This window comes from Vigna angularis, chromosome 10, assembly GCF_016808095.1.
Source record: "Vigna angularis cultivar LongXiaoDou No.4 chromosome 10, ASM1680809v1, whole genome shotgun sequence".
Lineage (NCBI taxonomy): Eukaryota > Viridiplantae > Streptophyta > Magnoliopsida > Fabales > Fabaceae > Vigna > Vigna angularis.
The window spans coordinates 9,030,125-9,055,002 of NC_068979.1; the positions used below are offsets into that span (position 1 = coordinate 9,030,125).

Genomic DNA, 24,878 nt, shown 5'->3' on the forward strand with positions numbered 1-24,878 from the left:
TCTTCTTTTACTTCTCTATAAGATTTTTCATCCTTTGATCATTTGTTTAATGATCAAAAAGTTCTTAGGAGATCACAACTAAGTTATCTTCACTTCTAACTGATTAGGATCTGTCATGGAGCAAGTAAGTTTTTCGACTCCCTTTTCCCTTTTCTCTTTTGTCCTAAAGACTCCTTTGTTCTTGGTTAATTTGGAGTCCTAAAGACTCAATTTGTTTTCAATTCAGTTTTTTGTAGTCTTTCTAGAAATTTTCTTGTGTTTCAAGTAACATGTGAGGCATTTTAGAGTTGGACGGTTCTTTGTAAGGTAAAGGAAACTAGATCTTGTTTAGATTATGTTTATGGTGTGAATTTATTGTCTATTTGAATGATTTTTTTAGTAATATTTGCATTTAAATGATGATAAATGATAATATGTTGTTTGAATATTAGGAATGACATGATTTTGATGTTTAATATTGTCATGATTGTGTGTGATAAAGTTGTTTTGGTGTTTGAAACTGAATTCAAAGTGTTTGGAGGGTGAGTAGTAGTCAAATTCTTGAGTTTTAAGGCTAAAAAGGGAGGTTTAATGATGAGTTCAAGAAAGAGGGGTTGAGGTGAGAAAGCAACTGCCTAGGAGTTGTCATGAGGTAATTTGAGACTTGTTATAAGTGTTTTGTGAGAAAAAATCTGATATGTAACTAAGAGGTGTTTCATTGTTGAAGTTTTTGAGTGTTTCAGTGAAAAAATAGGGTTTTCAGTAGTGAGATATTGAGGTAAAGGGTGTGAACTATTTTGGGAGAGTTGGGACTCTATTATTAGACCAATTAGAACTTGTCTAGTACTAAAATAAGTAAAATTTGTCATGGAAGTGATAATTGGTTCATAAGTTGAGTTTCTTAGAACATTTTGAAGGTTTTAAGTGTTGGAAAATGGAAGTAGGATGGCAGGAAGGAAACTGAGGTGTTGGGGTGTGCTATCAAGTGTATTTAGATTTGGTTATGCAGTTGGTGGACTAATATGAGGATTAGAAAGCATAAAATTGAGTTTGGGTAGCTTAGAGGAGTGATTTTGGTTTCAAAGGGATCAATTTGAGTTACATTGGTGTTTTATGAAGTTTCTCAGTGTTTGGAAGGTCCTAGGGGTCTTTAGGAGTTCGGAGTAAAGTGTTCAAAGTCAGAAAATTTGTGTTTGTGCATCTATCATGGCGTTAAGCGCTGGGGTCCTGGCGCCTGGGCGCTATCTGTCTGGTTTCAGGCACTGAGCATCAGCTTTCCAGCGCCTAGGCACTATCTTTCTGTTTTTGGGTGTTGAGCACCAATTTTGGGACACCTAAGCGTCACCCTGTATTCTTCTATAATGATGTTTTAAGTGATTTTTGATAATTTGTTGGATTGTTTATGGTTCTTGGAAGTATAATCAATGATGTTATATGTTAAGATATTGCAAATTCGAAAGTAAATGGATATGTATATGGTTTCAAATGATTTCCAAGTTTGGAAAGTTGGTTCCAAGGTGGAACTTCTTGGTGTGGTTCAAGCGTTGTTAGAATGAATGCAGGTAGCCTAGTCTTGGGGGTTTCCCTAACACTTTAATGGTAATACATTCTTAAATACATGTGGTGAGAGTAGCAGGAGGTTTTAGTCAAGTGCTTCCAGTATGACCTACAACGCAATATAGTAACCTTGTGACGTGTGGTAGGGTGAAACTCATTTGGCAAGGGCTTTGCAAAGCAGCAGAGGTCACCACAAGTGCATAATTCGCCATAGCTCAACATTATTCTAAGTCTGGACAGTCTAGTCTAAGTCGTTGTATGTTAATATGTTTAACTTGAATTATATTACAATTGATCCTTACATGAAATGTGTTAAGTTTATATCAATTGTCTTTGAATCTAGCTTACCCTTTTCTTTGTGATTGTGTGTATGTTACTTGATTCTTTCTTGGCTATGATCGTCTGATGGGTGTGAGTAAAGGGTGATGAGTTTACTCTTGAGCAGACGTTAGATGGAGCGATTGCGGATGTTTGGTTTTTATAGTTAGCTATTATGTTTATATTTTTAGTTAACTCGTTTGTATATAAAATTTCACTTTATTGTTGTTTTTTGATGACTTAAAATCCTACTTTATATTTTTGTCTACAACTGATCTATCATATTAAATTTGTGATGACTATTATATAGTTAAACTAGGGATGACAATGTGTCGGGTTGGGCACAGATAGTACCTACCCGCAACCCGACCCGACAAAAAAAGTCCACCCGATATCCGCATAGATATCCGCTTAAAAAATATCCGCGAATATTTTAAAACCCGCGGAGACCCGTGGATGCCCTCGAATACCTACAAATATTTGAAAAAATATATTTTTATAAAATATTAAAATAAAATTTAAATAAAATTACAAAAATTATATAAAATATAACATAAATTAAATTAAATTAAATATAAATTAAAATTTAATTTTAATTAAATTTAACTTTATAAAATATAAATTAATGTTAATTTTAATTAAATTTAACTTAATAAAATATAAATTAAATTTTTATTTTTATTTTTTGCAAGTAACAAATATCTGCAGGTACGGATAATATAATACCCGCACTCGACCCGTTTATAAACGGGTATTAAAATATCTGCTACCCGCAACCCGTAAGTAGTAAATATCTGCGGATATTAACTATCCCTCGCGGGTTTTATCCACGGATATCCACGGGTGCAAATTTTTTTGCCATTTTTGGGATGTTACATCTTTAGAAGGAATAAATTATTACATAATTATATTTTTATAATTTTTATTAACCTTTTTATTTAGTTAAGTAATTTTATTTAAATTATTATTTTTAATTTAAATGCTTCTTTTTTTAATTTAAATTATTACAAATTGTATTGTGTGTAAAATGTTATATCTGTTACGTGCTAACATTAAAAAAATTAAACTAATGACAAACTACAAGTTAAATAAAATAGTTTGTAATTTAAAAACTAAAAAAAATCTTAAAATAAGCTTAGTTGAAAGTTCTTACAAAAACTTCCTAAACTATAATGAAATAAGCTATTAACAATTTGTCTCATCAAATATATCTTATAAAAAGATAATTATGTAATATGATTTTTTTTAAGTTAAAATGTTTTCTTTTAGTTAATACTTCCTTTGTTTTAGTTAAAACTTACACGATAAAATTTTTGATCGGATAAACTTTATTTATTGAAATATAAATCAATATATATGATTTATGTTCTAAACCCCTTAAAATATAAGTAAATATGACTTCCTTTGAAATTCCCCGATTTGATTAATATGGATTCTTTCAATATGCTTTTAGTAAAAGTTGTATTGCGATAAATTTAAAAATTCATTCGTTAATCTTAGACAGTTATACCAGTTTTTAAAATTGTTTCATTTATATATATATATATATATATATATATATATATATATATATATATATATATATATATATATATATATATATATATATATATATATAAACTTATTATTTTAAATTTTATAAAACATAACATAAATTATTACTCATTAACGATCAATTATGTATAGATTAATTATTACATTTTACAAGTTGATATATAATTTTATTGAATACTACTAGTTTATTAAAAGTATGAAAAAATATGAATATTTATGTAAAAGTAGAAATATTGTCGTGTTATTTTATTAAACATATAAAACAAACTTGTGTCAATTTTAAACTTTAAAAACGAGTCTTTCATACGTGCAATTTTTTCCTGTGTTAAATGGACGAACTACCTTAATGTTGTCGGATTTAGGATCTAAGTTATTTTTTTCTTTAATTTTCAATGGTCACAGTTTCCATAAAGTTTCGATTCAATGTTCATTTAGAAAAAAAGATCATGGGTTGCTGTCTTTCTTAATTGCCCTCATTACACGTTGATCCACATTTCTTTTGCAATGATTTAGAACCATAAATTCGGTACTATAAAAATTTAATACTATGAAACAATTAATTGTGCTAAATCTAACTCAAAAACAGTGACATTTTTTGCTCAAATTCAGGTTTTACAAGTAAGAGACAATCGACATGGCCGCCATTCTAGACCCATATGCTTGCATTGCTTCATTGAATTGGATGACATAAAGAAACAAATGCCCACTTTCATTAATTTTTTCTTTTTGATTAAATATGCTTTTAATTTAAATCTAAGATTGAAATTTATTAATTATAATTTGTCTTCAATTAAATATAATTTTTTAATTTATCCAGAACTTTTATTATTAATAAATATAATTTTTCTAATTTAATAGAACGAAATTTTTATTGATATTTGGAATAATATTGAGTTAAGTATATTTTTTTGATTGTTTAATTTTAAGTAAAAATTGAAATTAATTTTTTAAAAATTTTAAACTAATTTAGTTATAATGATATAAATTTAATTTTTTAACTAAATTTTATTAAGTTTATTTAAAATTTTAAACATATTTCTCAATTTAATATTGAAAAAAAGTGTTAAACAAGATAAAAAATTTAAATATTATTAAAAAATGTTTCTAAAACATAAAATAAATTTAATAAAATTTAGTTAAAAAACTAAATTCATATATTTATATTTTTAAAATTAAGAAATTAAATTAAATCAAAATTTTGAAAAAAAAAATTCCAGTTTTATTAAAAATTAAAGAAAAAAATATTTAATTTACAATATTTAAAGTCAACCTTTTGAACAATTTATAATGCTAAACACAAATATTAGTTCACTTAGTTTAAGAAAAATATATGCGAACAAAAATATATTAAAGTTTGAGATATATAAGAATCTTAATTTCTTCTAAAAAAACCTTTCACATCCATATGCTACAACTTTCACAAAAAGTGAACCAGCAACAAAGAATTGGCACGGCTTTATTCTAGCTGGTGATCAACAAATCACTCAGCAAACTGAACACTTTATTCAGGAGCATCATTTCCAACAAGAATTCCTTCAGCATCTTTCGACAACAATCACTGTCACGGAATCAAACATCAAGCATATACTTAAAACATGTATAAGCTTAGTTTCTCCAATATATTCAAATAATCAAAGACATCTTTGGATTAGCATTACTCTCTATTCATTAACAGATTCAGAAGAAAAAAAGATACAGAAGGGTATCTTTATCTTCCTCCAAAAGAGTTATCCAGACATGTTCTAACAAGTTTTGAACCGAATGATTAAGATGTGGGTGAAAGAATCTCCATCACAGAAGTGTAAGTCCCAGTAACTGCAATCACAAACCCAAAAACCACAATTGCTCCATCCCAAACAAAACACTTCCAACCCAACTCCTGCTTAAAAACAATAAGATGAAACATTGCAGGCAACACAAAACTCAATACCACACACACACTGCTTCCGACCAGGGACAGAAAATCTGCAAAATTAGGCACCAAAAGCGCCACCAAACTAATCACCAACACCATGAGCCATCTCAACCACAAGCTGTACCTAGACCCACAGAATCTTCTTTCCATCACCTCATTCACAGGATTCATCATAATCGGAAAAGTGAAAAACAAATTGATACAAAGCCCTAACTGAACCAAAAAACTAATCACCCCAGGACCCAAATTGGTTGTGATAATACCCTTAGTTTCTTCCCCAAACGCAAAGTAACCTAAACCCCCAAACAAACCAAACAACACTGAAATCGATCCCATCCCCAAACCCAAAATCCTACCGAACTTCTCCTTATCCTTCGCTTCACTTTCCAACGGCAGAACCATCCCGATTCCCTCAAAAGCATACACAGCCACACCTATACCGTACAAAAACACAGACAAACCCCCGAAAACTTTCAAATCTGGCCTATTCTTAACGGAAACAAAAACATCCTCGACCATGACAACACTCTTCGCAACAAGATCAACCACGTCGGCGAAGATACTCAGCGGAGCCAAATGAGTCAAAGTGCGAACCGAAATCAGTCCTAACTGGAAGGGGAAGCAGGCCCAGAGGAACAGAACCTTGGGGGTGAAACCTAGGAAAACCGGCGTCGTTTCGTTGTTGGTGAGGAACGCGAGGGTGGAGGAAATGAAGATGAGGTAGCTGACGCAAAAGCCGGATTGGGAGAGGACGATCATGGCGTCGACGGCGAAGCGGCCCACTGGGCCGCAGATCGTAAAACCCAGGTCGCCAAAGGAGGCGATTTTGGTGAAGCCCGTTAAAGATTCGAGTTTGCGGCGCGTGTGGACGAGGAGCATCATGCAGTGGTAGGTGAGGAAAGCGACGGAGAAGAGCATGAGCAGACCCATGAGCCAGCCCGTTTGCTTGAAGCTGTAAGGGAGGCCCAACACGCCGGCGCCGACGATGGAGATGAAGATGTTAGCGAAGGTCTTGGGATTGGAGGACAAAGGCGGAGCCTTCCCGAGGAGAGGGGTGTCTTCTCTGGGGTATGGTGGAAGGGAGTAGGAAGACGATCCAGCTTCCTTGGAGAACACCATTGCTTCTTTCTGTTACTCCACACTTCTCAATTCTCAACTCTGTTCTATCACAACAAATTAACGTCAATCGCTGCTGTTTCCTTGTCAGAATTTTGGAATATTGCTGCAGAGGGACTTGAATCTGATGCTCAAGTTATGATATTTTCTTGTTTCAGTTTCAATGTCTATCCGCCATTATATACATGATAACAAGTAGGGTTGTTGAATAAAGTTTTGTGGCGGCTATGCTTTTCTATGACTGGAATGATGTTAGGCTTCTCTCTACCTTTTATTTTATTTATTTTTTTAATTCATTTTTTGTGGATTTTATGTAATCTTCTAGTCATTCTTCAAAAGATGGGTATTTTTTTCTTTATTTTTCTCAATTTTTAATAAATAAAGGAAATTCAATCTCAACAGTAGAAGAGTCCAGGTTAGTGGTTCTTATTCTATTATTTTATGTTTAATATATGATGATGATAACGTGCATGCTGCATGAGCTCTTAAAATAGTATAAGCGTCTGTTTCCTTTTAAATAATTATTTGACCTCATTTTCTTCAGAGTCAAGGCAGATCTAACTCTTTTAAACTGTAAAAGGTAAAAAAAAATCTAAATTAATATACACGTTTTTTTAATAGCAAATTAATTCACACGTGCAACTTCTATTCTAATATTAAAAAGACTATTGAATTTAAGGAGGGCTTTAGCTTCTTATAGTCAACCTTCTCATTGTATTTGAATATATTCATTACTTGGATCTTATTATAAGAAAATGAGATCTTCCACTCCCATGAAATCGTATGTTCTATTTAAAAATGAACTATGCTCTATTTTAATTTAAATGAAACATGTTATAATTTTTTACTCAATATTTAAAAAAGAATGAAGTTTTCATCTCATCTCACTGATAGGTCAACCAAAATGTTTGAAAAGATCAATAATAAATTTTTCAGCATTTGATTAGATACTAAATTAAAAGAAAAGCTTAATATATTTTAGGTATTTTATTGTTTTTATTTTTTCTTTGTAGTTATAATTTCAATAGCTTTTTATGAGAGGTTGCCATATTTGCAAATTATATCAAATTAAGATTATTTAGAGTAGTATAGTAAGAGTATTGTAGAAATAGAAATAACACATAAGAGGAGGTACTCTTATGCTAGTTATTAATGTTATAAATAAACAAATATAACAATCTATATTTTTGTTATATCTATTTCTCCATTATACATATATTATATGGAATCTTTCTTAGTTAATATATATAATTTTTTTATATTCTTTTTAATACCTTACATAGTACGAAAAAACTTTTTAATTTTTAATCTTTTATCTCTCGCTATACATTTTATAAAATATTTTTAAACCTTTCTTTTTTCTTCTTCTTCACACATTCAACATACCTATTTCTCTCAAATTGGATGATGACAACATTTTGACTCTTGCTACCTTAAGAATTTCAAAGTCATGAAATTTTTGGAAAATCGTGATATACTATCACAATTTCCAAATTTTGAAATCTTTTAAACAATAAAATCAATCAAGAGTTTCTCAACTACAAGCGTCAAGACTCAATGCAACTCCTCAACCCCTGATTGAATAAATCACTGCATTAAGATCAAAATTTTAGACTTAGTTAAAATAGTTAGATATATTCCTAGTATATAATAATAACAAGTAAGATGAATGATGAGTTCATCCAAACAAATAAATAAAATCAAATTATTAATATTGAGTAAAACATTTTGAATATATATATAGAAATCATTATCATATAGAAAATCAAAGAGGCTACATCTAATCCCAACACAAAAGAGTTCAGTTATTTATGATGAATTTGAGTGTAAGAACTAAGAGTTGATATCCCTCTTCCTATCTCTCGGAAAGATTTTACAATGTATAAAAATGTGTTCTAAAAGAATCCTAGAAAGAAGCTAAATCTAATTACAATAAATATAACATGACTATGTTTTTATAGACTTTTAAAGTTTGGCTTCAGCTCATGTCATGGTGATCAACATTTGGGTTTCCTTTCATTGTGGTTTTCTTCTAGCTCAAACTCATTCTTTGATGGTTAACACTCACTAGTACAAAAATCGCGTACAACATTGAATATTTTGGGCTTTTAATGACAAATTCGTGAACAACATCATATTAGAAGACGTTAAATTTACGCCGAGTTTAAAAAATTCGACATTAAATTAACTTCGAATTTTGTCAATATTATGACGTTAATCAATTTTTTTAAAAAATCAACAAATTTCAGTTTTTGGTATTTTATAAAGGATGAACTATATACGTGTAGTGTAGTATCAACAACAAACAATAATAACCAACAACAAACAAGTTCAATCAAACAACAACAACAAACAAGTTCAACTAAACAAAAACAACAACAAACAAGTTCAACTAAACAACAACAACAAACAAGTTCAACAAATAAGTTCTTCAAAACGAAAATGAAAACTAACCCCAAAAGGTGAGTTCGTTAGAATAAAGTTTTGTCATAGTGAGAGAGAAAACAGAATGCGCCTATGAAGGATAAGAGCACAAAAATAATCGGTTAAAACAAAAAAAAATTATATATAGAGTAATTAATTTGTTGGGTCTATCGAGGAGGAGGTTCCCTATGAGTTACACAAATATCAATAACATCTGAGTCAACTATACAAGAAATCGACACCACTCTTTAACATACAAAAAGTAATTAATTAAAATGCATTTGTATCAAATGAAAAAAAAATTACATGTGATGCTTGTCAAACTTCGTTCGAAAAAAGTTTGAGAAGAGAAGAGGGTATCGCGCGCTAAGATAAAGTGAATGAATTTTCAATCTCCCGCTCAAATTTTTATTAAATTCACTAACCTTTTGACATCGAATTTAAAAGTCATTTGACATTTTATATCCTTTTACTTCGAATTACAATTCTGAACGACGTTTAATAATTGCATTTATTTACAAAAATGTCACCGCTCATTTTTAACTTTGGTTATTCAGTGGTTGGACGTTGAACGCGTGACGTTATAAGCTGTTTTTGTACTAGTGACCAGAGGTTTCTATGATGGAAGAATTTCGTTCATGGTTTAATTCATAATTCTTGTGTTCAAGGTTTCCTTGTTGTGAACGTTTTCTCATGTGACTTTAGCGCCAACATCACTCTTGAATTGTGTGTTGGGTACAAATAAAGTCCTGCATCGGATAAAATAAGAGATGAACATGAGTTTATATATACATAAGATACATCCATTGGTAAGAGGCATTTTAGAGTGGTACCAAAAGTAAATATATGAGTACTTGATCCAAAACGGACAATATTTTACGAAGCTACCATTTCTTCAATTTTTTCAAAAAGTTATATTAGTTTTTAATTTATCTGATTCTCAATCTCTCATTTTGTAATTTCTATGTAAAAGAGGATTGGCTCAAATTAAATAATTTACGTACAATTTTAAGTGTCTAAAACGTGTATAAAATTAAATAAATTAGACACTTATAAGTTATCAATGAATATGACAGCTTCATAACTTCTTTGTAAGCTCTTATATGGTGGAAGAAATTGAGTTCTTGCTACTGTCTCAAGAAGAATGCTTGGAAATGTGCATGTTCAGAAAATACCGACAGACCTCTGTTGTATCCTTCCACTGTTAATGATCCTTGTGGTAGCCTGGTAGCGATGCTTCTCACCTCATATAGTTACAATTTCGCATCAAAGGCAACTTATACAAGTGATGAAACAGTGAAATAGTGGTATGCCTATCTTACATATTGGTTCAACTTTTCTTTCTTTTCCTTCCAATAAAATCCGATTACTCTAATCCAATCTTTTATATGTTCCTAATATTTTCAAGAAACCGATTATTAAAAAGACATTTGTTATTCTTCTTATCCTTTTTATTAACATTTTCAATTTAGAAATATCGTTGTCTGGTAGGTACTTGCTAGCTATATAATATGAATATCGTACAGTGAACTCAGAGATATTTATAAGGGAACTTACTTTCATCATTACTATTCTATTTATTCACTAAAAGCCAAGGCTTTTTTTGTTGGTCCCCATTAGAGAAAGGACACAACTTTGTTTCTCTTTCGTTCATCTTTTTTTCAGGCGTCTAAATTTTGTACAAAAAAGTCATGTCAAGTGTGATAGGGAGTGGAAATAATTCATTTGATGTAAATCTTAAAGATGAAGATCAAATAAAAAACTCAAATATCCCTCGTCTGTGATAGTGACAAGCTAACTAATAGCCTACCCATTGCCAACTAATTGGTCATGTGTCGGTGTACCCATTCATAATTTTGTCGTTTAACCAGAAGAAAACGTGAAGTTTTTTGCTAACAATGCACGTACACAAATACAGAATTTCATTAGTACACGGATAACCAAGAGAAATTTAGTCTACACTCCACAACTAGAAATGGAGAGCTTTATGTAAGACAATTCAAGAAGGTATGTACACCCATATTCATTGAGATAAGGTTTGTAGCAATTAACTCGGAGTAAACGACCAAAACACTTGGTGTTAGATTTAAAAACCATTGGTGGAAGTCAACCGATTTCCACCAAATAAACAATTCCTGAATACTTATGTGTGGAGTATTAAGAGTACGAAGGTAAGAAATTGATTGTGGGACAGAGTTTGCAATATCCACCTGAGTACTAGAGTATGTCATCTATGTTGAATATATTCTTATTGACACTTCTTTCTTGATTCGGACAGTGTAGTAGTGAATTCCAAATAAAAGGGTCAGGAAGGATGCCCTTGTCTACCATTTCTCTAAAGACTTGCATGGCTTTTTGAAGGTCCCCTTTCCTACATAAGACATCAATCAGAGGACTGTATGTTTCTGTATTGGGTGCACAACCTCTTGCGGTGATGTCTTCCACCAACTTCAAGGCATTCTCAACTTTTCCCTGTCTGCAAAACTCTGTGATGACAGCATTAAATGTAGATGGCATAGGAAAACAGTTGTTAGCAATCATTTCATTCATCAGCTCAACTGCCTCTCGGACACTACCTTGTTTGGAAAATCCATGAACAAGGCAGTTATAAACTAAAATACTTGGAATTCCACCTTCATCAGTCATCTGATCATATACCCTCTTTGCATCCTCAATAGACCCCTTCTGGCAGTGCTCTAAAATCTTCATGCTTCTGTCAACAGCTCTAGGGAACAAGTTCCCCATCTTTGTTAGAAACCCAGCTGCCTCATCAAATCGATTTTGCTTAAACAGGCCATATATTATGCTATTGTAAGGACTGATGTGCCCTTTAGAGCCTTCTTTGCTTTCCTCCATTAGCTCCAAAATAGAAAAACCTTCTTCAATTCTTCCTTCTGAGCACAGACCCCTAATTACTGAGTCAAATGTAACAAAGTTCCATTTGATCCCATCTATTTTCATATCATTAAAAAGATCAAGAGCCAAATCCAACATCCCAGACTCACAAAAGCTAGATATCAGTGCATTATAGGTATCCACATTTGGAAGACAGCCTTTGCTCTCCATCTGCTTCAAAAAATGAAGCCCAACCTTCACCTTCCCCACTCCACAAAACCCCTTGATCAAGGTGTTGTAAGCCACAACATCTAGCGAACCTCCCATGCTCTCAACTCTCTCTAAAACGTCAGCGGCCTCTGTGGCGCGGCCAGCATTGCATAGAATTTCCAGCACCTTAGTAACAGTGACAACATCAGGCACAAATCCCAGGCTAAAACTCTTCTCCAGCAGGACAAGAGACTGAACTGAATTCCCTTCCTTACAGTACCCAGATATCAAAATATTAAAGGTAACATCATTAGGCTCCTCCATCTCACTCATCAAGCTCCTAGCCCTCCCAACCTTCCCATTCCTACAAAGTGCATGCAGCAAAGTGTTGTAAACCACAGTGTTTGGAGTAACCCCTCTAGACTTAATAAGCTGCAAGAGCTTAAAACCTTCACCTATCCTATTAGTTAGGCACAGCCCTTTCATTAAAATCCCAAAAGTGTAATCATCCCCCTCAACTCCACTCGCCATCATGCTCTTCCTATAAAACTCCCTAGCCATGTCAATATCCTCCTTCACAAGCACATCCAAAATTGAATTGAAAATCTTGAGGGAGGGGCTGCCGTGGAACTTGTACGCCAAGTCAAGCACTTTGATTACCGTTCTAATCATCCGCGCTCGGCCGAGGCCGCGGATGATGGTGACAAAAATAGCATCATTGGGTGGCGCACCGAGTGATTGGGGCATTTCGTCGAGCAGTTGCTTGACAGTGTCGAAACGGCGGAAGGTGCAGAGCTTGTGAATCACGGCGCGGTACGTGGATTGAGAATGGGCGAAGTTGGGGACGGTGGACGCCCACCTGAAGCATTCCAGTGCTTGGGTAGCAGATTTCTGGTCCAGTATCAGCTGTGAAACATGCTCCTCGCTTGGTACAGAAGAAGAGTATGAAGATGTAGATGAACTCGTTTGGAATTGAAAACGCCTTTGATAAGGGGTTGAGGAGGATCCACGATATGCCAATGCTTTCCAAAGTTTATGCATTTCATCAACCGAGGTTAAGTACAAATACTATTAAGAGTAAAAAATCTTGCTCCAAGCAATGATCTTTCCCGCTGAACAAATCGCCCTTCTCAATGCAAAAGTGCTCCCGTTGAAGAAAAAAAGGAGTCTTTTTTGTCTATCCTTCTTGAGAATCTTTACATCTATAATAGCTGACACCACTTTTCACACAAAATCTTAATGTTTTTGGCTTTTTCCTTTATATTTTTTTATATTACTTAACTTTTTCATTTTTATTATTGCGCCTTTTAACTTATACTTAGATTCTTGACAAATCACTCTTAAGTTTTTAAGAAAGTGTTTCCTTTCATTCCAAAACAAAAGTGTGTGTTGATATTATCGGAACTTAGGAAGAAGAAATAGCCAAATAGGAATAGCATGAAAAATTCTTTGGCGCTGGAGCATTAGCTTCTATGAAAATGTGATTGCACAACAAGGATTCCAGGGAATTAGTAGTGATGGAGAAAATATCACTGACAAGATTGTAGCAATGATGGTGCACATGAACACCCTTGTTTAACACTATCAATCCTTCTAAGTATTCTGTCCATTTGTCTTTTGAACAGAATCATTTTCAACTTGAGAAGTGATTGTCAGTTTTTCCTTTAATTTGCATGTGTAAAGGCAAAGACAGGTCAACAATAAGAAAACACAGTGAATGTTCTTAACAAATTTACAATGACTTGAAAATGTTGTAAAAGATAAACTAAGGGCGGAAAATACAAATCATTATTATTGACATTTAAGCAAACAACAATGTTCAAGTGCAGCAGGGGTAGCAGTTACTCAGAAAAATCCCCACTGAAGAACACCCTACTCAATAATCTGTACAAATCAGCAACTTCATTTATTCATCTACCATTCAAAACACCCTTGAGAAGATCAAGGCCCTCAGCAGAAATACTCCTCCTCCTACATGATCTAGGAATTTCAATTTTAGGAGGTGGATCTTTGGAGAAACTCACAATCACAACTGTGAGGTTGTCACAAGTGTTGCGTTGGAGGGCCTCAGTAACAAGTACTTTTGCACATTTGTTGGGATCATTATGCTGCATCATCTCCCTCCTCACCATTGTCACAGCGCACTGGCTGCTCATCACATCCCACAATCCATCACAGCCCATTATCAAAAACTCATCTTCTTCGGTCAGCACGATCTCCTCCAGCTCCGGCTCCGAGCTTAGAGGACTCTTAGAACCTTTGCTGCCTTTTATGTGCCAATCTCCAAGAGCCCGAGCCACTGATAGTTGGCCGTTGAGGTATCCATCGTAGATCACTCCACCAAGTTTTTCAATTCTTAATCTTTCAGAAGTGCAATTTGGTTTATGGTCTTTGGAAAGTTCAACTGCTCTGCCCCGTTTGCCCAACACAGCACGAGAATCTCCTGCATTGGCAATCAGCATGGAACTGCAAAATAGATTACTAGTAGAATTAGCATGTAATAGCAGCATGCATTCAAATTCATGTATGCAACTACCAACAGTGTCTAAAAATCATTGTTCTAATCATATGGTTGTCAGTCCCTACCTTCCCAGCATAAGGGCTATCAGAGCGGTGGTGCCTGAAGAGCTATCAAGAGAACTGGCATCTCTAAAAGCAAGATCAGCCTTCACAAATGCACTCTTAATTGCTTTCTTAATGCTAGATGGGAAATGAGCATCTTCAACTATAAACTTGAGGATGTTCTTTCTCGTGAATGCTGCTGCATCAACGCCACCATGTCCATCAAATACCTGTATATCATCAATCCCCATGAATGCCTAATCTAAGGGACATGCAAAAGGCAACCAGATTGGAATACCAATCAAAACATGGTAATCAAAGAAATAATCTCTATGATGTATTAATATTTGTAAATCTTTTAGGTCACTGTGGTTAATCAGTGATGGGGAATTCATTCATATCTTATAGATTGTTCCGCTTATGAAGAGAATTTGCCCACTTCATTAGGTGAATAATAGGATCGATCTAACTCAACACAAGAAACATACCCCATAAAATGCTGCAGGAGAAGGAAGGTTTGCTCCTAGACCGTCACCTTCACTAAGAGTATCAATGCATATGAATTCATCCTCCATGTACTGCTTTGGTCCTTTATCGGAATAGCTTCCAGATCGAATTTCAAGTGGAAAGTCTGATTTTTTTTCTGTGCTTGATTTAAGTCCAATAATATTAATATTTGATTCCTGGACAGAAGAAGATAGGGCATAATTACTAGCCAGGACCACGTCAAAATATATGTATAGCAGCAGCTTGAACATATAAACAATCCATTTTCTTTCCATGGAATTCTCTTTCTATGCTTTCACTATACTTGAAACAAACTGATCAAAACAAGGACATGAATCAACAAATTGCTCAAAAGTTTAATAGTAAAATGCCATTTTAAATTTCAAGAAAAAACATCCTAAGGATTGCAGGTTTTATAAATCACCAGAAACTTTATCGACCCTTTTGCAATTAGCTGCAGATTCAATCGGATCCACATGCACCTCTGAAAAAAATGTTTGAGAAATAGGAAAAACATATCTGGGATACGGAAGTTATAACTATTAGCTTCTCAATAAACGCATAAAACTACATCTCAAAGGTGGAACCAAACACGCCAAAAGCCTCTTTTGTAATAATACAACTACTCTACCAACAAGTCCTAGTATAATATCAAAACAATATATGAGAGGAACCAATATGTTCCAAGTTTTCCTAAATCCTGGTTTTCTTTCAACCAAATTGTGTGAAGCCATCAAAATGCTACAGAGGTGTTGAATCTTGATGATATCCAACCAACAAGAACAGAAACATGAAATTTCAATTTGATTACACTAACCGGCTCTGCAGACCAAGAAGAGCTGCTGAAATGTCGCATAACAGAATGGTCTCTCGGAGGCTTCGCTGCATTCTGATTCAAATTCCCCACCGTATCCCCATTCAGATCCTCCATGGCACCATCACTAATACCCCTGGGGCAGGGGCATCCACCACCAACACCACTCATTGTATCTGCCTCACACGTGCAACATGTCCTTGTCCCATATCACGATCCACCAATCAATCACAACCACAACCAAACAAAAAGCTTAAAAATTTGATTTTTCATTTATTTATGTTATTTATCCCTTATACCAGAAGCTTCTGCAAAACCATTCAAACAAACGCCACACACGAGAAAGAAGCCATTTTTAAACGACCCCAGAAGATCAGACAGGCAGAGACAGCTATTGGAAACGTGGCAGACACTTGATCGAAGCAAAAAAGAAAAACTCAAGTGAAGGGGTAGCGTGCAGAGAAAGGAAGAAATGGTTGTGGCAAAGAGAGAAGATTAAGAGTAGAAAAACGAAGACCAATATAGTTATAAATGGATATGAGAGAGAAGGGGAAACCGTTGAGATGAGTATATATAAAGTGATTGGCAAATGCAAGTTTTGCGGTCGCCATTGTAGCGCTTGAAAGGAAGTGACATGTGGCTTCTTCTGCTGCCATTTGTGTTACCAGTTGACCGGATACATGGCCTTGTGCTACTCCAACCTCTTGCAATCTATCATCAATTTTCTATTATCATTTCATATCATATCAATCTCCATCCTTCTATGCATTTTTTCTTTAACAATTTTCTATCAAAATTCAGCTAACAAAAACTTTTTAACAACGTTAGCACATTGTCTTACCTTAATAACCTGGCCTTTTTCCTCCTCTAATTAAATAAGTTATTTCAACATCATTTACTTTATTCATATTTTTTTAATATTTTGTTTTATTTTTTAACTATTATAAATTATAATTATAATTATATTTGTAATTAATGACTTTATTAGTTTATCATCAATATTAATTTACTTAAATTTTTAAGAATCAAAGATGGTTTTTATCAATATTTGAAAAAAAAGGATCAACTTTAAACTTTATACAAGGATTCACAGCTTAAGCTTTAATTATACACGAACAAACAATTTTTATTTTTCTAACATTATTTGTCGTAGATTGTTTTCTCTCTCTCATGGTTGTTTGTTCTTGAAAGGTTTATCTATGAATTATACAGGGTTAAATGAAAATTTCCAACTTTGAGCACACGCTCGAGCATGGCCCAGACACCGAAGAAAATGATATTTTCTTTAAAACATTTATGGAAACCCATACTTTCTAGGCTCTTCATCAGCTAACCCTAACTTGAGTTTCAGGACTAGTTCGACAACCACAGAAAACAAGTACCCAAATAATTAGAAGTAATTAATGTTAAGCATGATCGTTAAGATATACTTAGACCATGATTAATTCATAAACAATGTCGAGTCTAACAACCATGTAAATACAAATAATGGTATTGATAATATGTTGAATGTCCAACCATTTCTGTAAATACAAGTAATGGTATTGATAATGTTAGTTTTCAAATATCTGGTTAATTATGTGTCAAAAATCTTTTTAAATAAACATTACGTTAAGTGTTAGAGTATTATCTGTGTTAGAAATCAAGAAACTATTTTACCAAAAAAAATATAAAAAATAATAAAAAATTAGAGAGAAAATGTGATCAATTTAGAGTAACTCATAAAAATTTGTTTTTCTAAACCATGACCATTGTCACGACACAATTTCTCTTCTTTTCTTTTTGATATTATAAAAAAATCATTTTTTAATGATAATTAACTTATTTTAAAAAGATAATTAGTATGGGGAAAATTACATCTCATTAGCGGAATAATTCCTTATAACTCAATTAATAGAATTTGTTTATAAGAAGTTATGGTTATATGTCGATTTTATAACTAAACTGTTACTTGTGACACATGAAATTAACATTTAAATATATTTTTATTGTATCTTTAATTTGTTTTGAAAAACATACAAATATAAATATTGATATAAATTTGGAGACTTATATATTTATTAAATGATTTTTAAGGTGGACTCATGATCTAATCCTATTTTTATTGAAGATCCATTCTTGTAAAAATGACTATTACGATATGTATCAGAAACTCAAACAACACTACAGCTTTGTTCTTTTGAGTGGATTTGAGAGAATTTGAAGATAAAATTTTTTGTCGTTTATTTGAGTGAATTTGGAGGTAAATGAGAATGAATTTGGAAATAAAATTTGTGAGAATTAATATAGAATTGTATTGACGTGACAAATTAAAAAAATTTATTTTCAAATTTACTCTCATTTACCTCCAAATTCACTCAAATAAACGACAAAAAAATTTATCTTTAAATCTGCTCAAATCCACTCAAAAGAACAAGTTCACGGATTATCATGTCAAACTAAATAGTATATTTATTGCTTTAATATAAGTTTAAGTTAATTATTTATGTTATTTTCTAAATAAAAAATCCTTTTAAATATTTTAGGGGTGAAATAGGTCTGAAGTTAATGCATGCATAGAGTGAACATGTGCGCATATTCAGAGTGTTTATCAAGTTGCCAATTTTTTTTACAAAGTTTCTGCTGGATTTAGTTAGTTCCACGATTTCCCATTTTTCTATTCTTTTATTGACTTTTGCATCATTCGAGGATGTTTATAACTCTTTTATTTATTATTAAAAACAATGATTAATACTAATAAATATTTGAACATGTAATGTTGATATGAACATACAATATTTTTATTAGGAAGGTGTACGTTAACATCGATTAAAAATAAATCAATTTATAACATATAACTAAAGATAAACTTCATTATACTAATATGCCATCGAAATTTAAATTTACGATATCATATACTATTGGATCTAGTTTGATTTTCAAGCTCGATTTAAAAGGTGTATTGAAGAATCATTAGATTAATTATGAAAAAAAAAATAAACAAGAAAAGTTCATAAAATCAGTCATTAAATTATTAGTAACAAAAACAGCATAAAAGATAATAAACTATATCTAATCACTTTTGTTTTATTCTCTTATTCTCTTTTTTCTTTTCACTTCATTTTGTTGGTTGAGAACGACACGACATTCTACTATGAATGAAACACTCTCTCCGTCCTCTCCACCCAGTCAACGCAATATTCCAGAAATATCTTTTCCTAACCACTTTTTTCTTATACTTATTTAGTAATATAATATCATATTCATGTGATAATAATATATATTTTGTATAGTTTAAAATCCATTGGTCCCGAAGCATTCTTACATCACTTTAATGGTACATTATATAATTATTACACTACACGCCCCACTCACCAATAACTTAACAATTTGAGCCAAAGATGCTGCCATGCCATGTGTTTCACATGAAAAATCAACTTTATTTTTATTATTATTATTATTATTATTATTATTATTTTATAGTAAATATACGAATTATGATTATGTGGAAATTTTATATTCCGGTGAAGAAAAGTACACGTCATTGACACGGCTTCATAAGAGTGCAGTCCTTTGGGAGAGGACTGTCCTTAAAGTGTGGAAGGGGTTTAAATCTTGTGCTGTTTGTGAACACGACAATTATCTCCAACTGTTTCCAAGCAATTTCACACTTTGAGGTTAAAATTCAATGTGGTGCCAAGGGTCATTATTGCACATCATCACTCAAATAAAAAACAAGAAGAACAAGTTATGCCCAGTGGCATTAGTTTTCATGGAGTATATCTATCATCATCAACCTTATTAGCCTTATTGCCAATTTACTCCCTCCATTTTCTTTACTTTTCATCAGTGCCCAGATTCTCCATAACCCACTATGCTTTTCATGGTCTCTCTTTGCTTTTACTTTTTGCTTCATCTCCCTGTGTAAGTATTGGCCACTGGTTAAAGTTTGTCTTTTTGGTGTACTATGCATAGGTGCCACCTCCCTTTTTGTGAATCTACCAGGTATGTATGACCCTTTTGAGTAAAGTTCTTTTTCTTTTTTGCTGTGTTGCAATCCTGTATTTGTTTGGGCACTTTACTGTTTTCTTCTTTTCCATCGAATGTTTTTCTAAGATTTCTTTATATTTGATGCGTGTTTAAGATTTGGCTTTTGAGTTTGTGAGCTATACTATATTGGGGGGGTTTTGTCACTACCTCTTTTAAAGATCTTAGTTTAGTAGCTGTGCTTTCTTTTTGAAAATAAAACAAAATTGGGGATATGCTTCAGTTGTTTGTGGAGGAGGTTGTTCATTGGTAGCTATTGTTTTACAGGTTCCTTGTCCAACATGAGTAAAGTTTGGCCCTTGGTTTTCATGGTTCTGTCCATTGGATGCTTTTCAAATGGGAGTGGCAGGCAAAATTCTACAGTACCAGAAGTTGTAAATATTGGGGCTCTCTTCTCTTACAATACCAGTGTTGGTAGAACTATAAAAGTTGCATTAGAAGCTGCGTTTGAAGATATAAATTCCGATCCAAATATTCTTGGTAGAACCAAGCTAAACCTCTCACTGCAAGAAGATTCTAAGTACAGAGGTTTCCTGAGCATTGCCGAGGGTATGTCTTTCACAGTATCACCCTTGTTATGTGTTAAAGCCTTAAAAATAATCTTTCTCAGCCACAGATGAAGTTACTTCAACTCTGTCAAATTATAGCTCTGCTTGATAACAGTTTTGCAGGTCATGGCAAGACAGACAGTGGCGATAATAGGCCCCCATAGTTCTGTAACAGCTCATGTCATAACTCATATTGCAAATGAGCTCCAAGTTCCTCTTCTGTCATTTTCAGCTCTTGACCCTACTCTTTCTTCGCTTCAATTCCCATTCTTCATTAGAACTTGCCATAGTGATCTTTATCAAATGACTGCAATAGCAGACCTTGTTGACTACTATGGCTGGAAAGATGTTATCGCTGTCTTTCCTGATGATGATAATGGGAGAAATGGAATTAGCACATTAGGAGATAAGCTTGCGGAGAGGCGTTGCAAGATATCATATAAAGCAGCTTTGAGGCCCCAAGCATCTATGGAAGAGATTAGTAATGTGCTTGTTCAGGTGGCTCTGGCAGAATCACGGATAATAGTTGTTCATGGCAATACTCAACTTGGCCCCCAGGTGCTCACAGTTGCAAAGAATCTTGGGATGATGGGAACTGGTTATGTCTGGATAGCCACTTCTTTCCTCTCTGCTCTGCTTGATATTAACTATCCTCTCTCTCCTGATTCAATGGATGAAATTCAAGGAGTTCTTACACCACGTATCTACACGCTAAATTCACAGCGCAGAAGAAGTTTTGTTTCTAGGTGGAAAAACTTGACCAGGGCAAATACTGCCAATGTCAAGCTTGGATTGAGTTTTTTACCTATCTATGCATATGACACTGTTTATGCACTTGCTCATGCTCTTGATGCATTTTTCAAAGAAGGTAACCAAATTACATTCTCAACGGATTCAAAGCTGTCTAACATACATGGAAACAACTTGAATCTTGAGGCCTTGAAAATCTTTAATGAAGGAAATCTGTTACGTAGAAAGATCTATGAGGTAAACATGACTGGTGTATCAGGTCCATTCAAGTATACATCCGATAGAAACCTTGCTAATCCTGCATATGAAATCATTAATGTGATTGGAACAGGAACTCGACGGATCGGTTATTGGTCTAATCACTCTGGTTTATCAGTTGTTCCTCCAGAAACTCTTTATTCCAAACCAGTCAATCTGCCCAGGAAAAATCAAAAGCTGTTTCCTGTGATTTGGCCTGGAAACACAGATGAGAAACCTCGTGGTTGGGTTTTCCCAAACAATGGAAGGCTCTTAAAGATTGGAGTACCAAGAGGTGTTAGTTACCACGAGTTTGTCTCACAGATAAAAGGCTCTGACATGTTTGAGGGATTCTGCATTGATGTATTTCTTGCTGCAGTGAATCTCTTGCCTTATGCTGTCCCCTACAGGTTCATCTCATACGGGGATGGTAAGAACAATCCTAGTATGACTGAGCTTGTCCGTCTGATCACAACGGGTGTGAGTGTCATGCCGATAACCTTTTGTGCAGTTTGGATGTTTTATGGCAATCTTCTAAGACCAATTTTCTTCATCTCATGCAGGAATTTGATGGTGCAGTAGGAGACATTGCAATTACTACAGAAAGAACAAGGATGGTGGATTTTACTCAGCCATATATTGAGTCTGGTCTAGTGGTAGTAGCACCCATTGGGAAGGCAGAATCCAATGCTTTGGCCTTTTTGGCCCCTTTTACACCAAAGATGTGGTTTGTGACAGCTGCCTTTTTCATACTAGTAGGAGCTGTTGTTTGGATTTTGGAGCATAGGGTGAATGATGAATTTAGAGGACCACCCAAAAAACAAGTAATTACCGTTTTATGGTAAGGAAATCTGGTACTTTTCCTTTTTGAACCTATTTTAAAACTCATCCTATGTTAATGATACATACTGTAATTATGAAGAAGTCTCAATTTCCCTATTATATCTATGTGTATACAGCTTTGATTGTTATGTTTGTAACTGGTTTGATTTTCTTTTGGCAGGTTTAGTTTTTCAACAATGTTCTTTTCCCACAGTAAGTGCCAGATTTTGTCTTTTCTAACATATATTGTCAAAGGGATAGCTTCCCTTGGATTAATGAATCTGGTTTTCTGGATACCATGCAGGGGAAAATACAGTGAGTACACTTGGTCGTGTGGTGTTGATTATATGGTTATTTGTAGTTCTTATAATTAACTCAAGTTATACGGCAAGTCTGACCTCAATCCTCACAGTGCAACAACTTTATTCTCCCATTAAAGGCATTGAAAGTCTAGTAAACAGCAAAGTGCCTATAGGCTACACGCAGGGTTCTTTTGCAAAAAACTACTTAGTTCAGGAAATTCATATTGAGGAGTCCAGGCTAGTTCCTCTGACAACACCAGAAGAAATTGCTAAAGCACTGAAAAATGGTCCCGAAAATGGCGGTGTTGCTGCTTACATTGATGAGCGTGCCTACACTGACATCTTCCTCTCCAGCCGTTGTGATTTAAGTGTCGTAGGTCAGGAGTTCACGAGAAATGGTTGGGGATTTGTAAGTATCACTCACCTTTACTATTTGCCATGGTTTTTTTCTTTCTTCCAAGAAGCAAGTGTAACTACATGTATTGAAAATCTCATATTTACTAGAGATAAGACGATTTCATAGTATATAAGTGGATGCAAACTGATTTTGTAAAGTTGAGTTAGGTGCTAAATCTACTTTTTAACAGGATATCAAAGTCATGGTTTCAAGCCTATCCTAGTGAGATTTATTATGTTTGTTAGGCTTATTGTGTCACCCGTTATTTAAAAATTTGTTATTTGTTGAGTTTATTATACCATCTACTATCAGATCATCTATTAATGTTAATCTCATACTCGAGATGTATATGCCTAGGCGTGAGGGAGTGTTAGAGATTGCACATTTACTAGAAATAAGGTGATTTCATAGTATATAAATGAGTGTAAACCTCACCTTACAAGCTATTTTTATGAAGTTGAGTTAAGTATAAAATTCACTTTCTTAATAATATGATAGCTCATGTTGTATACATACCTGCTACTGTCAATGGACTTTATATATTATTATTATTAGCTTTACTTGATCAACTTTCACTGTTGATGAGATTTTCAAGGCAATCATAGTAAAAATCAACAAATTTGCCATACACACTAGTTTGTGATTGGATGAATGTGTAGAACAACTTTTCGGTAGTTCTTTTACATTTTGAGTGCAACATGCTCAGTGCTAGTCCTTGGAATCAATCCTTAGTTGTTGGTTCCCATATTTGAATTTGCCAGCTTTGGTAACATGGCTTGTTTTGGTTCATTTTTCTTTAGGCCTTCCCACGGGACTCGCCATTAGCAGTTGACCTGTCAACTGCCATATTGCAAATGATAGATAATGGAGATTTGCAAAGGATCCATGACAAATGGCTTTTGAGTAGTGCTTGCTTATCACAAGGGTCAAAGCTTGAAGTGGAAAGACTCCAACTTAAAAGCTTTTGGGGGCTCTATGCGATCTGTGGAGTTGCGTGCTTGTTTGCACTCTTCATGTATCTTATACAGATTTTGAGGCAATACCAGAAGCACTACTTAGAGGAACCTGAGTCCATTGGTGGCCAAAGCATAGGATCATCATCAAGATCTTCACGTCTCAAGACTTTCCTTTCATTTGCAGATGAGAAAGAAGAGACTGTGAAGAGCCGGTCCAAGAGAAGGAAAATGGAGAGGATCTCATACCGAAGCTCTACAGGAAGCTCATCCATCAACTCGAATAAGGAAAATGCTTCACGCAGAAGTGAATATGCTAGTGAACTATTATGACCAACATGTCTACATGGATCAGCAACACTATTCATTCCTACTGCAACTAGTGGACTACTAGTACATAGTTTTTGTTTTGATTTTTTTTCTTTTTTAAGTAAATATATGTAGGATAAATTAAAACTTTTGGTAGCTATATGTAACACTTCTTCTTTTAACTTGGTTTATATTCTTTATATATGCAGAAAAAAGGGTTTTCAGTTTATACCAGATACTATATATTTATTAATCATTTTCAATTTCTTGCTGATTGTAATCACAATAAAAGTGTCATTTATAATAGCGTATGTGGCCAATGGATTATAACATTACATCAGTTTATATTTGACTAACTGCTTTTAGTTAATGTTTTAATCTATTTAGTTATGTGACATTGTTTATTTCTCTCGTTTTTTTTTATTGGTGAATAGAATTGAATTAGCTGTGCAGTTCATTGTGCACCACAACCACATAACGAATGTAAAGGACCGATGACGAGGGTCAAATAAAAAACCAGAAACAAATCTTATACAAACAAACACCAATTCATAATTTGTGAGCCACGCACGAGTTGAATATAAGAATTCATCATAAATATATAGACCATAAGAGTTAACGTAGTTTCATACAAACTATTTTATTAACATATTCTAAAATAAATAAAGTTTAAAAAGAAAATCCGAGACCAAAAGCTGAACCTGTATATAATGTCAGTTTGGAAGTAGACACAAGACTTTCAA

The 24,878-nt window shown here is 33.7% G+C and overlaps 4 protein-coding genes across 4 annotated transcripts; 1 reads left to right on the plus strand and 3 right to left on the minus strand.

Moving 5' to 3' along the window:
* Window positions 1–4,835: 4,835 nt before the first annotated feature.
* LOC108335046 (amino acid transporter AVT3A) lies at window positions 4,836–6,628 on the minus strand. Its single transcript, XM_017570966.2, has one exon. It carries the CDS (start codon window positions 6,440–6,442, stop codon window positions 5,174–5,176), a length of 1,269 nt encoding a protein of 422 aa, XP_017426455.1. The 5' UTR covers window positions 6,443–6,628; the 3' UTR covers window positions 4,836–5,173.
* A 4,131-nt stretch (window positions 6,629–10,759) lies between these two features.
* LOC108335267 (pentatricopeptide repeat-containing protein At2g17525, mitochondrial) lies at window positions 10,760–13,529 on the minus strand. The gene has a single exon (XM_017571246.2). It carries the CDS (start codon window positions 12,947–12,949, stop codon window positions 11,081–11,083), a length of 1,869 nt encoding a protein of 622 aa, XP_017426735.1. The 5' UTR covers window positions 12,950–13,529; the 3' UTR covers window positions 10,760–11,080.
* A 145-nt stretch (window positions 13,530–13,674) lies between these two features.
* Window positions 13,675–16,530, minus strand: LOC108335388 (probable protein phosphatase 2C 47). Its single transcript, XM_017571405.2, has 4 exons — window positions 15,795–16,530; window positions 14,959–15,153; window positions 14,495–14,700; window positions 13,675–14,374 (listed from the first exon to the last, which is right to left on the minus strand). The coding sequence occupies exons 1-4, from the start codon at window positions 15,960–15,962 to the stop codon at window positions 13,819–13,821; spliced, it is 1,125 nt and encodes a 374-aa protein (XP_017426894.1). The 5' UTR covers window positions 15,963–16,530; the 3' UTR covers window positions 13,675–13,818.
* Window positions 16,531–19,394: 2,864 nt separating this feature from the next.
* Window positions 19,395–24,364, plus strand: LOC108335937 (glutamate receptor 3.6). The gene is made up of 7 exons (XM_017572168.2): window positions 19,395–19,775; window positions 20,085–20,366; window positions 20,481–21,832; window positions 21,916–22,193; window positions 22,356–22,387; window positions 22,479–22,885; window positions 23,674–24,364. The coding sequence occupies exons 2-7, from the start codon at window positions 20,099–20,101 to the stop codon at window positions 24,157–24,159; spliced, it is 2,823 nt and encodes a 940-aa protein (XP_017427657.1). The 5' UTR covers window positions 19,395–19,775; window positions 20,085–20,098; the 3' UTR covers window positions 24,160–24,364.
* The last annotated feature ends 514 nt before the right edge of the window (window positions 24,365–24,878 follow it).